Source organism: Pseudoliparis swirei, chromosome 13 (genome assembly GCF_029220125.1).
Source record: "Pseudoliparis swirei isolate HS2019 ecotype Mariana Trench chromosome 13, NWPU_hadal_v1, whole genome shotgun sequence".
Lineage (NCBI taxonomy): Eukaryota > Metazoa > Chordata > Actinopteri > Perciformes > Liparidae > Pseudoliparis > Pseudoliparis swirei.
Window position 1 is genome coordinate 7,503,774 of NC_079400.1, and position 15,075 is coordinate 7,518,848.

Below are 15,075 nucleotides of genomic sequence, written 5' to 3' on the forward strand. Positions count from 1 at the left end.
TCGATCTGTCTGTATCTAGATCAGTGGTTGCTAAAATGGGTGTCACGCCACCGTGGGGTGCCTTAAACACAGGCCAAGGGCGCCACAAGATGAGTTCATTCCTTTCATTTTATAATATGGTTCTAATATGTACTTTATTTAGCTACACTTGAACAGCTCAAGGCTGCCGGTTGCCGTAGTAACGCAACATGTTGGATGGATCGAGTGATGGAAAGATTTGAAGGGAAAAGCTATTTTTGACGTGGTTCAAAAAAAGGTTTGTGAACCCCTGATCTCACGAAGCTGCTTTTAGATCTTGATTGGTTTCTTTTGCATGAGTGAGAAATGATGCCGTGATCCTGGACTCATAAACTGATGTTTATTCATGCCTTTATTCTGATGTTTAGTCTGACTTTGAATGCTCCGGACAGTCACTCGCATGTGTAGATTTAGGGTTGAAAATAAACCTCCATGCAGCGTTAAACTAAGCGAAATGTGTGAAGCTCACATTGAATCAAATGACTCCCTGAAATGCGAGATGGGTTGCAGAGATTTAAAACTCAAGTCTGCAGCTCTGTGTGGCTTTCAGCCATATTCAGCTAATCCGTTTTCCCAGCAGCTCCCACCGAGTGCGTTTTCTACTTTGTATACTTCCAGCAACAAAAGAGTCGAGCGGAGAGCTTCGGTGGGACAGACGGACAGAAAGCAAAAGAAACGAGGAAGAACACATGGACTAGTAGAAAATGGTCTGCAGGTCTCCTTGTGTCCTTCTCTCTCTCCCTCTCTCTCTCTCTCTCTCTCTCTCTCTCTCTCTCTCTCTCTCTCTCTCTCGTGGACAGTTAGAGGAAAGAGCTCTGAGTGCATTCTTTCAGCATCCTGAAAGATAATCTTGACACCACACTGTCCCTCAGGCTTCGACTGCAGCATACACACACACACACACACACACAGGACTCACACGCACACAAGAGTCTGTGTGTGTGTTAAGGAGAGAGTGATAGGTGGAGGAAAAGGGGGTGTAGGATGACAGACCGCATGCTGACACATCTCTCTCTGCCCCCCCCCCCCCCCCCCCCACTCTCTCTGTAGTTTATTTGGTCGTGATGAATCGCCTCCCTGCACAGCACTGCAGCAGCCACAAGGAGGGCACACTCCTGTCCGTGCCCATCTCTTTTCATCAGTATCTATCTCTCCGTCTTGCTTTGCCTCTTACATTCCTCTTATCTCTGCTTCTCTTCCTACATTTGTGTCATTTGGTTTCCCCTCCCGCCCCCTTTTTGACTTCTCTCTGTTTATCTGCAGAAGCATCTCAGAGAAAAGAAACTACGGTAAAACTAACAAACACACAAAGTGATGGAAACATGCGCGGAATAGAAATGAACCCCTTCAACTCGTGTTTTTAGCTGTAATTGGAGTCACAGACAAATAACCAATGAGGCCGGAGGCAGAAATGCCCGTATTTGATTGGCTTTTGGCTTTGGTGGTCTTGGGTGTCTCAATGTAGTCAAAAAGATTGCGGGTTAAAATACTAGAGCTGAAATCTCTGATCTAATATCTGGCTTCACTTTTAAGGCCGTAATATCTAAGCTAAGGAAAGATATTTAAAGTTACAATCCTTAAGATGGACAAGAGAAACAAAACCCATTTCATATGCTGCATGTCTGTGCTATAGTAATTTAATGCCTTAACATTAAGTAATTATCTCAAGTCTGCTATTCATTATTTTTGCTTTGGATCGAGGTATTTTAAATCTCACTACGACTATACTGGAAAAAGTTGGATAAATCACATCTAAAAATATTCTTTTATTCTTGCAAGATTCAAATTGCCCATCTAGACACAAGTGATGAGACATTTCCTCGACAGGAAATCCAGCTAATTGGATATATTATCAGATTTTTACCGTCATTCTCTTTTCACCGTATCAGAGCTGTATTAAAATATGCTAATGCCAACAGATGTTCCTACGGCTCTGCGTTAAAAGCGTTACAGGGTTTCTTTTAGGATTTTATTTTGAAACATCCAACAGGAAATAAAACGTGTTCGTCACCCCGGACAGAGGCACCTGTTTAAAGTAGCTACTCAGTGTTTGCTGTAAAACTGACTTTAACATCCTTTGTTGAGTTTAAAGTAAATCACGGTGACACACACGACACGGTACAATGCACAAGTCGACACACAGTAGACTCTGTGCATTGAAAGGGTGCGATTTATTGTTTATAAATTACACTTTTCATTTGCAAAAGAAGGAATGAGTTAATTTATCTTACAATAGTGACCAAGTCTCCCTTTGAAGTTCTTCTTTAAGATATTGCAGAGTAATAATGCACAGTATTTTGAAGTTAGTGTGTGTTGTTTGTATATTTTTAGGAATTTTAACACTCCCTGAATAAGTAAAGATTCACTAACATGTGTGACATGTTTGTTCCAAAATGGATCAATTATAAAGAGGTTTGAAGTTGTAATTAGTAGCTTTTTTTCTCGTGGTCTGAAGTTGCAAAAGCAAATAATTTCTGTTAATAAATGGATTTTGTTCTTCCTGATAAACATCTATATTTAACATGTATTTTAATGAACGTCTTAATACTGAACGCATAAATAAATAAGTTGTTGCACATAAAGAATGCAATTATTTATGACTTAAAAAACACTTATGAAGCCTTATTAAAATGGCATCTATTATTTGTAATCGCTAATGTTGCAGAAATGGTATCCGTGCACAAATACAACCACAAAAAGACACATTCTTGTTTCCAGTTGACACAATGACGGTATCGTTCTGCTGTGTTCTGGCTGCGTTGCTTGATTCCTGCCCTCCACGACCTCGTCCTCCTGTTCCAGTCTCCCATTACCTTTCTTTTCCTGTGCATTTCGTGCATCACATGATACCCGCTGCCATGGCGACAATCAGGTACCTGATTTTGCTGCACTTTTGACCTCAGTCATCTGTCTGCCAGCCAGTGGGTTGTTTTCGCAGCAGAGATGTTGGCTCTTCATAGGAGGAAACACACTTTATAATAACATTCAAATAGGTCAATTGTCCTCACACCGACCTTTGAACCCGCTCATCTTCGTCAACCGCTGAGTATAAATTATAAATTAGATATTATCCTTTTAATACATGCTTACTAAATCCTGCACTGCTGTTTGAACTCATTGGGGGGCCAAACAGAAGAGTTCAATAAGCAGAACATTGTCCTTTATCCTCTAATGTGGGAACACCGTCAGCAGAAATATTTAAATAAGGTATTTGGCTCGAAAATGTCAATCAGTGTTTGAGTGTCATTCCTCCCGCTGCAGTGCCATCCAGTCTCCTTCAAGTTAGGTTTCTAAATGACTCAATAGTTTTCCTGATTACACTGTGATGTCAACGTAATCGCTGACTGGATTATACTCAAAGGGAATGTTTAATGAAGCAGGCTGAAGGACGGTTGGGGTGGACGGCGAGCGTGGTTGGTTGGGTTCAGGCAACAAAGCACTTTTAAGGAATACTTGACCCGATAATTGATCATTTATATCGTAATTAATTGACCGAACTTTGTTTTATGAGGTATTCCTTCAAGTTAAAGTTAATAAAAAAAGTTGGTTGTTTTCAAGATTGTTACTGTCATTCTCTTTTCACCTTATCAGAGCTTTATTAAAATGTTAAGTATTAAGATAATTTAAGTATAACATTTCTTCATCACGCCTGAGTGATTAGTCTGTTAGCTCAAATCATGAGAACTTATTCTTCGTTTCATTGTAGTTCCTGTGATACTAAATGTTTCATCATGAATGTACAGTTGGGTCTCTTTTGCTTTGTCAATTAATTAAGACGTTTACTTATTTCTCGATGGTTTTCATCACTGCGAGGGACGGCAGCTTTTTGTGTGAAGCAGACGAGGAACCTGCGCCCAAGTCAGTCCAACCGAGACGATGAAAAACCTATCTATACATATACACTACCGTTCAAAAGTTTGGGGTCACCCAGACAATTTCGTGTCTTCCATGAAAACTCACACTTTTATTTATCAAATGAATTGAACATTTCATAGAACATATAGTCAAGACATTGACAAGGTTAGAAATAATGATTAATATTTGAAGTATTAATTTTGTTCTACAAACTTCAAGCTCAAAAGAAGGCCAGTTATAGCTTATATCACCAGCATAACTGTTTTCAGCTGTGCTAGCATAATTACACAAGGGTTTTCTAATCAGACATTAGTCTTCTAAGGCGATTAGCAAACACAATGTACCATTAGAACACTGGAGTGATAGTTGCTGTAAAAGGGCCTCTATACACCTATGGAGATATTTCATTAGAAACCAGACACTTCCACCTTGAATATTAATTTACCACATTAACAATGTATAGTGTGTATTTTTGATTAATTTAATGTTATCTTTATTGAAAAAACAGTGCTTTTCTTTGAAAATAAAGACATTTCTAAGTGACCCCAAACTTTTGAACGGTAGTGTATATATTATAAATATATACATATTTATCTGTATATATATATATATATATTTAAACATTGATGAACGAGGAATTTTTGCTAATCTTTCATCAATAACATCACACACACAAACACACACACACATTACACACACTCTGCCAGATGAGTGAGCCCACGTTTCTCTGCTTCATCAAAGCCTTTACCTCCTTTAGCTATTTTATTTGCACATCGTGTTTACACAGAGAAAAGTTGCTGAGCGTGTTCATACTCTTTACCTCACAGCACCTTCCTTCCACATTCCTCTCATTGAATTTCACACATGCATCCCGAAACAACCACCACCACCACCACCGCCGCTGCTGCTGCTGCTGCTGCTGCTGCTGCTGCTGCTGCTGCTGCTGCTGCTGCCCTGCAGCTCCACTGCAGCAGCGGGGGCTTAATATGTGCCTTGCCCAAAGGGACCCTTGGAGTCCACAGGGCAGCAAAGAGTATTTCCCTAACTATCGATGAGTGCAATGGGGAGCAAACAGCAGCACATTCATTGAGAGCAATTTTGAATTGATTAATGAGTAAATGAGTTGGAGCTGAAGTGCTAATGGAGTCTGTGCTGAACCTCAACTTTGACCCCTTAGTCTTCACTCCCGCTCTCTCACTTACATCGATTAAGATAACGTGAGCAAACGTGAACACACGCGCACACACACACACACACACACACACACATAGAAATACACCATGAAAACAGCCTCCGAGTATCTCAGTACTTTAACAGTTCATCCTCACTCATCTGTGTCCTGTTCAACATCCTCTCCCCTCTCTGTGCGCACTTTTGCTTGTCCTTGAAATGGCCCACTTCTCTGCCCATTGAAGCTCTGCTTGCCTTTATTGAGGCATTTCCTCACAGAAATAAACCTGATGTCCTTCACCATGTCTCAACTCTTTCACCACAAATACTTTTTTTTCCCCCCCTACCTTATCAGACTCTTGAGTTCCACTCTTTTTCGCGACAGTATCTCCTTTCGTCTTCTCCTCAATTTTTTCAGACTGCATACTCGTCATCCTTCTCCTCTTCTCTTCTCGTCTTCCAGGAACTTTTCTTCTTCAAGTCTATCCCTCTGCTCTCTCTAAGCTTCTGCCCCATCAACCTCCTCCCTCTTCAGCTTACCCCTGCCTCTTTCTCTCTCTCTGTTTCAAGCAAGTAGTCAAGACACATTTATGTGTGTGTGTGTGTGTGTGTGTGTGTGTGTGTGTGTGTGTGTGCGCGCGCGTGTTCAGGAAGAGAGTTGTGTGTGTGCGAAGACAGAGAGAGAGAGAGAAGGGGGGGGGGAGATGCAGCAGTAGCAGCGCAGTGTAAGCATCTCCACACACTGACTGGATGTCCACACTGAAGCCAGACTGGCAGCGCTGCCCAAACCTACCAACACACGCACACAGCCCGTTAATATGGCCCCTGATCTCTCCCTGTAAGGCCTAAATCTCAATTTACTGCGTAAAAAAATCTACATTGAGAAGAGGAAATAACAACTTTTTTAATCTTCTTATTTTGCAAGTGTGAAGAGCATCGAGGACACAGCTGATGTGATTAATGCCATTTTATAGGACACATTATTGCTGTCACTATAAAGCACAAACATTCTGGCAGAGCACTGAAATGTTGCATAGCTCTCTGCAGTTGTATGCATAATTTGCATAGAACGGTGCATTGTGAAGTGCCACTACAGATTTACAAGGAAACACTGACTACAACATTAAAATAGAGATTTTCTGGTTTAATATTGAAGTATTCACATGTTCATCAGATAATCAATATGTTAGGTTTCACCCCATCTGTCCAGTTTTAGGGGCTGGAAGGTAATTGGGCAAGTTAAAGCGACATCAAATCAAATGAAGTCATCATATTTAATTTAAAAATAAAAAATAAAAAAAACACTCAGGTTTCTTCTTTGTAAACTATTGTTTTAGTTCGTTTTCAGAGTGTTTGCTATAGTTTTAGTGCAGTTAAACTTTTTCAAAAGGTTTAGAGTAGTTATATATATTAGGGGGGTCATGATATATTATCATGGTTGGACCTGTGTAGGATTGGCCAAACTCTTAATAACGCATGCCTTTGGACCAGAGTGCAACACTTATTTTGATAATTGGTTGGGTTGAGGCCAGTCAACAGCACTACATGGTCACAAAATACTCCATGAAAAACATGTTACACCCCTAACACTTGTGCATTGTGTGTATTTATCCGACTGACCTGCAGAGCGCTGTTGAGGAAGCAGCTGTTCTGTCCCGGCTCGTTGCTCAGGCCTTTGCTGGGTGCGATAGAGGTCATGGTTCTCGGGGTCACCAGCCCCTGAACCCCGCCTACTGCTCCGCCACCCGACGCAAAGTAGTTCCTCTTCCACGACATCACTACCTGGACGCCACCGTTTCCACGGCGCGGTGGGGAAGGGGCGGGGCAGCAGACCAAGCGAAGGCCTCTATGTCACTCCCATGAGAGAGAACGAGGGAGAATAAGAGAAAAACGGCAGACGAGGAAATGAAGGTAGGAAGTTGAGGAAGGGGAGGGTGGCGGCGGCTGTATGTCGAGGAGATGCGGTGTGTGCTGGATGTGGATGTGGCACCCATACAACCCTCCTCTCTCCAGCCGTGTTTCTATTTCAAAATCTGTCCACTTTCTGGAGCCAGCGGTTGGCTTTGAGAGACATGAGAGTTTGTCCAAAGAGTCCAGATCCTGGCAGATAAATGTTGATGAGGCAGCACTTCTGCTCCCATGTGGGGACCCCGTCAACGCTCTCTTCCTTCACTTTGCCTGTAAGACACAAAGACCAACATGCTAGTACTTCTCACACAAAACAACAGGAAACACACACACAAAAACATGTTTTTTTCATTACTGTAAATACTGCATAATATAACCTATTGTGTCTAGATAGTCCAATCAGTGTTATAAACATACTGGTAAAAACTGAAAAAAACAATACTGGACACCCTCTCCAGGTTTGAAGTTGTAACATCTGCTGCTCAGCTTATCTCATCGCTTTTGATGACGATTTCAAATTACTTACATGGCCAAAGAATGTCTATAACTCAGGGCTCTCAAGTGTCACGCATTGAGCGTGAGACTCACGCATTTCGGTCTTAAGTCACGCACTCCCGCCACACATCGTATTTCTCACGCTGAAAAAACCTCTCGGTTATTTAATGTTTTAATGTGCCGCAGCGCGCCAACATGAGCTGGCCGCGCTGCCCTCACCGTGGAGGAATCAAGCGCTCCCCTGGAGTTCTGCCGTGAGGAGCCACTTATCAGCCAATCAGAAAAAAGAAATGGGCTACATGTGACAGGTTCGTGGCCGTCACCGGTAGGTTTCCCCCCCCCTAAGCACCAAGGAATGCGCAACCAGAGAGAACGTTGGTAACGTGCTTTATTTGAGCGCTCTGACCGCCGACTGCGTCTCTGCTCATGACTCCCGATCTTCCTTCTGTCCAGCTCCTTTATGGAGACAGACTCAGATACACAAACACCGATCGTCATCAGCTGGACTGATTACCCATCTGATTACCAATCAGTCCAGCTGATGACAATCAGACACCTTTCCCTGAACCACACCCCCGCTCCACCCACTCTGCAGCCGAGCTTAAACACACCCCACTGCCACACTACACAATAGCCAATCAGAAAAAACCCTGTATCTGTGGGTAAGATTTAATCCAGCAACCAATGAAAATAAAGCATCCTGGAATTGCGCGCGACTGACTGATATCCGAAAATTTCGTTCTGCGGGGGGGGGGGGGGGGGGCTGATGGAAATGTCACTCTTGCCTGTCTTCAAAACTTGAGAGCCCTGATAACTATACTTTTAACTTGTGAAAGTCGAGTTCAGCTCCATCGTGTTAGCTTAGCTTAGTTAGCCTAGCCTAAAAAATGTGGTTGGTTAACATAGATATTGCTAATATTCTTTACATTGCCTTTATATTGGATTCTTGGATTAAATCAACATTAAACCTGCGTTAATCAATAATTCCAATAAGCAGTGTGACAAAATCGCAAAGGCCTTTTAGCCATTTTAGCTAATTACTTTAATTTGTTTCAATAAACCCTCTGTATAGACGCTACTCATCAATAAAAAGCAGGCAGGCACAGCAAGCGACTCGCTCTTGGAGACATTTTACAGCTAACGTTAAACAAGCAGCTTTATTTCTCAGAGGTTGGTTGGGACCAAAACAGAGCAACAAGGAAAGTGAATAATGGACTTCAGTTCTGTAGAAACAACACTACAGGAATGCTAATGTTGCTCCCTGTATGATGGTTAAGGAGGAAACTGTTTGCTAACACCGTAGTCGTTGCCGTTATTAAAGCTAAAGACTTGGCTGTGTGTTTGTCAGCTTGTTTTGATGTTCTTCTGCCCCCTAGTGGCCAGAAATCGTACGCACCATGAGTCATGAAAATCACCACGTTGAACAGTGAAGCACTGCATCAGGGATATGACACAGGGGCCGCTTGGAGAAATCTGTGATGGCATTTCATAATCGGGATTTAGGGACATTATCTGGAGCTTATACTGGTTCCAGCATCGCTATCCACAGCTTCTGAATGTGTGTGTGAGGCAGAAAAAATAGTCAGTTTGTGTGTGTTTGTCCTGCTACAGTAAGTGTGTGTTTGTGTCCATGAAGTTGCATAATACCACTGGGCAGTTTAACAGATCCGCAGTGCCCCCCCCCCCCCACCCCTCTTCCCCCCTCCCTCCTATTTCCCCGATAGCTTCCCCACTTTTGGCATTGCTCCCTCGCCTGGTTGCCACGGCACCCCTTTGGCTAAAGGCCAGAGGGCGCAGGGATGCTGCGGCGAGCAGCGTGGGCTGTCGCTATGGAGATGGCCACATGGGATTGAGGTGGCGTAGTGGGGCGATGAGGGGGTGGGACAGAGGTAGGGGTGATGTTGTGACAAGTCGTGCAAGTGAAATGCATCAGAGCGAATATGGAAGGGAACATTATGCAACATTGCAATGTCACATCGTCGCACTGCATCCTGACAAATTATCAAACGCATCTTTCTTTCTATCCATCTATCATATCTATTCAGTGAAAGAACACATACATTTACATTCGATACATTCATCCACAAACAAACAAATCTAAATTGCCAGAGGATTTATGAAGGGATTTCACTAGCATTCCCCTGTGTGCCATCTTTTCTCCATAGCACAGCATCCTGAGCTTCTGTCTCAGCATACAGTGTTGTGTACGCATGTACGCTTTTGTGCAAGTGTGTGTGTGCGTGTGTGTGTGTGTGCGCGTGTGTGTATCTCCCGCTGAGCCGGTGTGGAGTGTGTGATCACACATCCTCTCTCTGACTGCACCCTGCAGCCACACACAAGCGAGATTGCTCTGGCAAGCACTGCGCTGTTTGTGGCCCGTGTGTGTGCATGTGTGTGTCCCCACATCTTCGGCTAGTTACCATGGAAATAGGCCAAGCAGCAGGCACGCGGGGGAAAAGCCGAACCATGTGATTTCACTGAGAGGCACACTGTGCTGCACTGGTTGAGAAAGCACACAGACTCACACGCACACAGCCACACACACACACACTGAGACACACATGGCTGGCTCGTGATGATGATGTGTATTGATGGAGGAGAGTTCCTGGAAGCCAAAGTGAGTCAAGGCACAAGTCAATCAAACTCCCTGACGTTGCGCTGGCAGGCATACAGAAACCAGGACTTGTCGGGCCGCCCAGTCGGCGACTACATAAAGACATTTTCCATGTGTGATGTGGAGGTGAGGACGCGGCCTGCAAAACCAGACACAGACGTGTTAAAGCATGTGTGTGTGTCGTCTGTGAAGCTTCCCGACCTTAATGAAAGCACCTTTGCACAGGGGGAAATGCTCCCAAAGTGAAGTTGTGTGTCATTCAAGTGGATTTACGGTCAGGTGTTGAATTAGGACCACATTGAGGTTTAATTTAAAAGGTTTGGCACAGTGAAATTTGACTTTTTTTTAAAATTAGCTTGAGTGTTGAGAATCCATTTCCAAGATTTCTGCCGCCACCTCAATACAATTAAGGGGAATTGAATTGTCTTTGTGGTGACACAGCATTGAAAAATTAACATTTGTCATTTCACACATATAAGTGTGTCTCTCTACAACAATGTCCCGGTCACTCTGTATTGGGATGGAGGAAGAAACATCCAACAGAGATCTCTCAAACATGAGCAAAGAAAACATAAAACAACATTAATTGCATATAGACAGGAAAAAAAAAATGTTTTTTTGTGTATTTTGATGAGCCAACCCTTTCACCTCGACCGTACCCTTCAACAGCAGGGACCCACAGAACTTTATTAAACAGGTTTGTGAATTTGCCAAGCAGGTCAGACTGAATTAAGAGATGCACTGTATAACTATATTATGTAATGATGCAGTCCTTAATGCAGAGTGACCAGAAAAATACGTGTGATGTAAAACCAGTTGAATGATAGCCAGTTGACACATTTTGAGTCTGCACTTTGTGATGTCGCTGCTGTAGAATGTATTATGTTGGCGGCCGTTTCTAATACTCTGTCCACTTCATTTACATACATAACATGAAGTAGGAAAATACAAGAAGTGCCAGGCAATGAAATGCCATTCGGTGCAATGACACCACAAAACGCAGCGTCAGAAAGACCGCAAAGGTGACAAAGTAAAGGATACAATGCACAAGGCACGGTCAACTCCAATGTAATCCTTCCAACACGACTATTAAGAGCGAGAAAGTCCTCCCAGCGCTGCGTGGAGGGGTGGTCTACGGTTCAAACCATCACATGACTTTCACTCAGCAAAAAACAAAAGTTCAAGGATTTTTACTGTTGCCATTATGTCACTGAGTCACGCTCAAGTGACCTCACAAGCGTACTTGTTTTAGGACGAACCATGATTCATTTTTTGTTAAACGGATGTTTTGTGTCCTAAACTCAACTGCCGCCAACGTTAACCTCGTTTCACTTTAACCTCCACCGTTTTAAAACTTTGACCCACCTGCGTCAAGTGCGCAAAAAGCTGCATTGAAAAAGAAGGTCATTATGGTTTTTAAAGCTTCTGCCCGCAGGCGCTAAAATATAACGAGTAGGGGTGAAATCCCAGTGGTACCAAAGAGCTCCATTGTGAGCCAAAAACTATTAAAAGCAATCAATGAGACACAGCGTTGCACTGGGTGGTATGTTCCCTCATTCTGATGAACTCAGTGGCAGGTAGTTTATTTTTACCCCACATGCACCAGCCTGCTGCTGTAAATACTCCCCAGAGAGGGGAAATGTGGATCAATCCCCCGCTGAAAATAGTGCCCGGAAAAAAGCAATATTTACTCATGTTTGAGCAACGTTAGCAACGAGAGCACGCAGAAGATTTCGGAAAAGACTTGACCTTTTTTTATTTACCTATTTATTTGTGACCCCTTTTTAATGATTTATGTCTCCAGTAGTAATCAACGGGACGGGTGCACAAACATCGTGGGGATGTATAGAGAGAGAGAATGACGGGGAGAGAGAGGGGGGGGGGGGGGGGGCAGAGACATGATTAATTTGGTTGTTTTTCTATAAAAATATATCACATAATGTCAACCTTGTGCTTTTAGAAATTAAAAAAAGGTACCCTATTTTCCCTTGAGAGTTTCTTTCTTGCCCGATCGCTTCACTCACGATAACATTCCTTCAACAAATCGCAGGAACATGCAAGCAGAGACCGAATAAACATGTGATGAGCGGAGACATGTTTCATCCCACTCATATCAAGTTGATGACCAGGAGTCGCCGAGGTTGTAAGGTGGGTTTCAGGTTGAGTCGAGGGATGTTCGAACTGTCTTTCTCCGCTTGTGTGGAGGTGGATGTGTCAGTATGACAGCATGTGATTGCTTGTGGATTGATAAGAGCAAGCGAGGGCACAGCGGGGAGTCTTGAGGCCAGACCGACGTTTTCATGGATCCATTATACTGTCACCACCGCTCTCACCACCACCGCTCGTACACGCTTACGCCGGCCTCTTTCTCTGCCTCAGCTTTTACCCCTGTCCCTTGTACTTGTTCCTCTTCACCTCTGCCTTCTCTCTTTCTTTCTATCTCCACTTCTCTCTGAGCTCATCGAGCGGCGTGCAGAACTTCAGACGTTTGCAGGAGTTGAGTGAAGGACAGGATCTAAAGGGGGACTCGGCGCCCGTTCGATTCCCCGCTGCTCTTTGATCAAATCAACCTTCGAGAGAAGTGGCGTCACATAAGACATCAAGCTTCTTTTTTTTACATTGTTCTCGCCATTGCTTATTTGTCATGCTGTTTACTCTCACTCGCCCACCCTTATTTCCCTTTGAAAGAATGTTTTGGTGAAAAATGATTATGTAAATGTGAGGTTATCTTATTCCTCCTGTGAGTAGGATGCTTGATATATATATATATATATATATATAAAACAGATTTCTAAACATCTCCTCCTCATCAACGGATGTTATCCTCACTCATACTAACATTTATCAAAAATAAATATAGAATATTGAGTACCAACACTTTTGACCCTTTAAAGCAAAGCGGTGTTTAATTACAACCCCTTGCCACGTGTTGCATAGGAGTTGTGAGGAGTTTTACTTTGATAGCTGGGAGAGACCTGAAAAGGTCAAACTGGTATTCCACAATAAAAAAGCAAAGCTAAAACAGGGAGACAAAAAAACACACAATTTGTGAAGCAGACAGACTCCCGAGCCCCGAGGTTAGGAACCACTTATCTCAAATGAACTCTAAGGCCAAAAGTATGTCGACACTCAAACAAAGAAAGTAGACACCGGGTCATTATATTGTATATTGTATGAAAATATCATTCAAAAACAACAATCATTATCATGCTGCCGTTGCCACCACTCTTCTGGTTTCAGGCTCTCCAGGTTTTGGAATCTGGCTTCAGGGACTTTCAGCCACAGGCGATTAGTGAGGCATTGACGTGGAGGCCTGACTCATATCTCAAAGGAGCTGGATGGGGTCGAGGTCAGACCTCTTTAGGCCCGTCACAGTTCTTCCATATGAAACTGGGAAAAGTGTTTCTTTATGAATCTGACTTTGAGTAAGAGGGGACAAAAAGAGGGGACAAAAAGAGGGCCTTGCCCAACCTGAAAAAATATTAAAGTATCATGCGAGAACTATAGTTGCATGAACAGATTCGGTCTGAAGTGGCTTGTATGAACTTTCGCCAACTTTGAGGAATGAACATTGGATCTCAACTCATTTCATGCGTCACTGTAGCGTTCAAACGTTGGCACTAGAGCTCAAGGCCGAACCCTGAAAAAAAAACAGGCTTAGAACAAAAGCAGAGAAAAAGAATGTGTCCGTATACTTTTGTCCAACTTCTGAAATATGACCTCCCAGAAAGGTCACATATGTCTATGTTTTCATTTTCAGAGCCTGCATGTCCAAAATGTTCTCCAGAAATACAAAGAATTAGCATCTTGCTCATTAGTCTAATTTGTTCTCCATTTTATGATCCTATTTATTTCCTTCGGCTGGAGGGAAAACACATTTTGAAATACAAAAACTGGTGTTAGAGTTGGATGGAAATAAAATGCTGTCCATGCCAATGTTTCCCAAACTGAATGTCCTGCCACTGCTTCTCTCTCTCCGTGCGGTTGGTTAGTGTTGCTGTGTGACAGCGACACTGGTGTCATGCAACCTGAACAAAGAGCCGATGCTGTCCCCGAGGACAATAGCCGGTCTCTCACATTGTCTTCCTCCCACTGGAGCAAATATAAAAAGGTGAGAAGTGTATTTATATATCCCCGAAAAATAGAGTCGTCTTGATCTTCTCCTTCACAAACATGTGCTCTCTCTTGCCTTCTCCCTTGGCTGCACTTTCCTCTCTCTTACCCTCTCCCTCCCATTCACTTCATTCCTGCTCTCTGTCCCTCACTCGCTTCCGCTGACCTCTATTTTCCATTCTCATTCACTCTCTCCACTTCTTCCTCCATTCATCTCTGCCTCTTTCCTTTCCAAAAAACTTCACATGCCTGTGCGCTTACTCTCTCTCACACACACACACACACACACACACACACACACACACACACACATACACACAGTGATTTCCCTAACTGGGTTATGTGCAACTTCAAATAGCCTTAGTTGACAATAGGGGGGCCCAGAGTTCATCCTCCTCTCTGTGCCTCTCTTTCGCCTCCTCTCTCCACTTTAAATCTAATGGGAATTTATATGTGTGTGTGTGTGTGTGTGTGTGTGTGTGTGTGTGTGTGTGCGTGTGTGAGAGAGAACATACACTAGGCACACGTGCTGCTTAATGTATGAGCATATTAGCGAGACTGCTTCAAGGTCATTTTCACGCTCAGACTCTATAACATTAAAGTATTCATGTGAAGACACACACGTTTATCACACGCACACGCACAAAACACACACACACATACACACGCACGTGATAACCTAGATGCAGCCCATTATCGCCGTGGCACATGTGCACAACCAATCCTATTAGAAGAATATATGAAGAGGGGTGAATATTTGCTTAATATTTAGGCTATTACATAACCATTGTTATTTATGATGCATGCTGCTTGTGTGGGGGTTTCACAGTTTAAATCAGAAAGGAGAGGAAAACAAAGGAGAAGAGAGGAAAAGGAAGGTAATATGGAGAGGAGGAGATGAA

General features: G+C 43.2%; 1 protein-coding gene across 3 annotated transcripts in view; it reads right to left on the reverse strand.

Annotated features, from left to right (window-relative positions):
* Positions 1 to 15,075, reverse strand: part of usp54b (ubiquitin specific peptidase 54b) — a 52,334-nt gene that overhangs the window by 35,358 nt on the left and 1,901 nt on the right. For all 3 annotated transcript variants that reach the window (XM_056429635.1, XM_056429634.1, XM_056429636.1), the window contains exon 2: positions 6,664 to 7,221. In XM_056429635.1, the coding sequence (XP_056285610.1) occupies positions 6,664 to 6,819 (156 nt within the window). In that variant the 5' untranslated portion in view covers positions 6,820 to 7,221. The remainder of the gene's footprint in view (positions 1 to 6,663; positions 7,222 to 15,075) is intronic.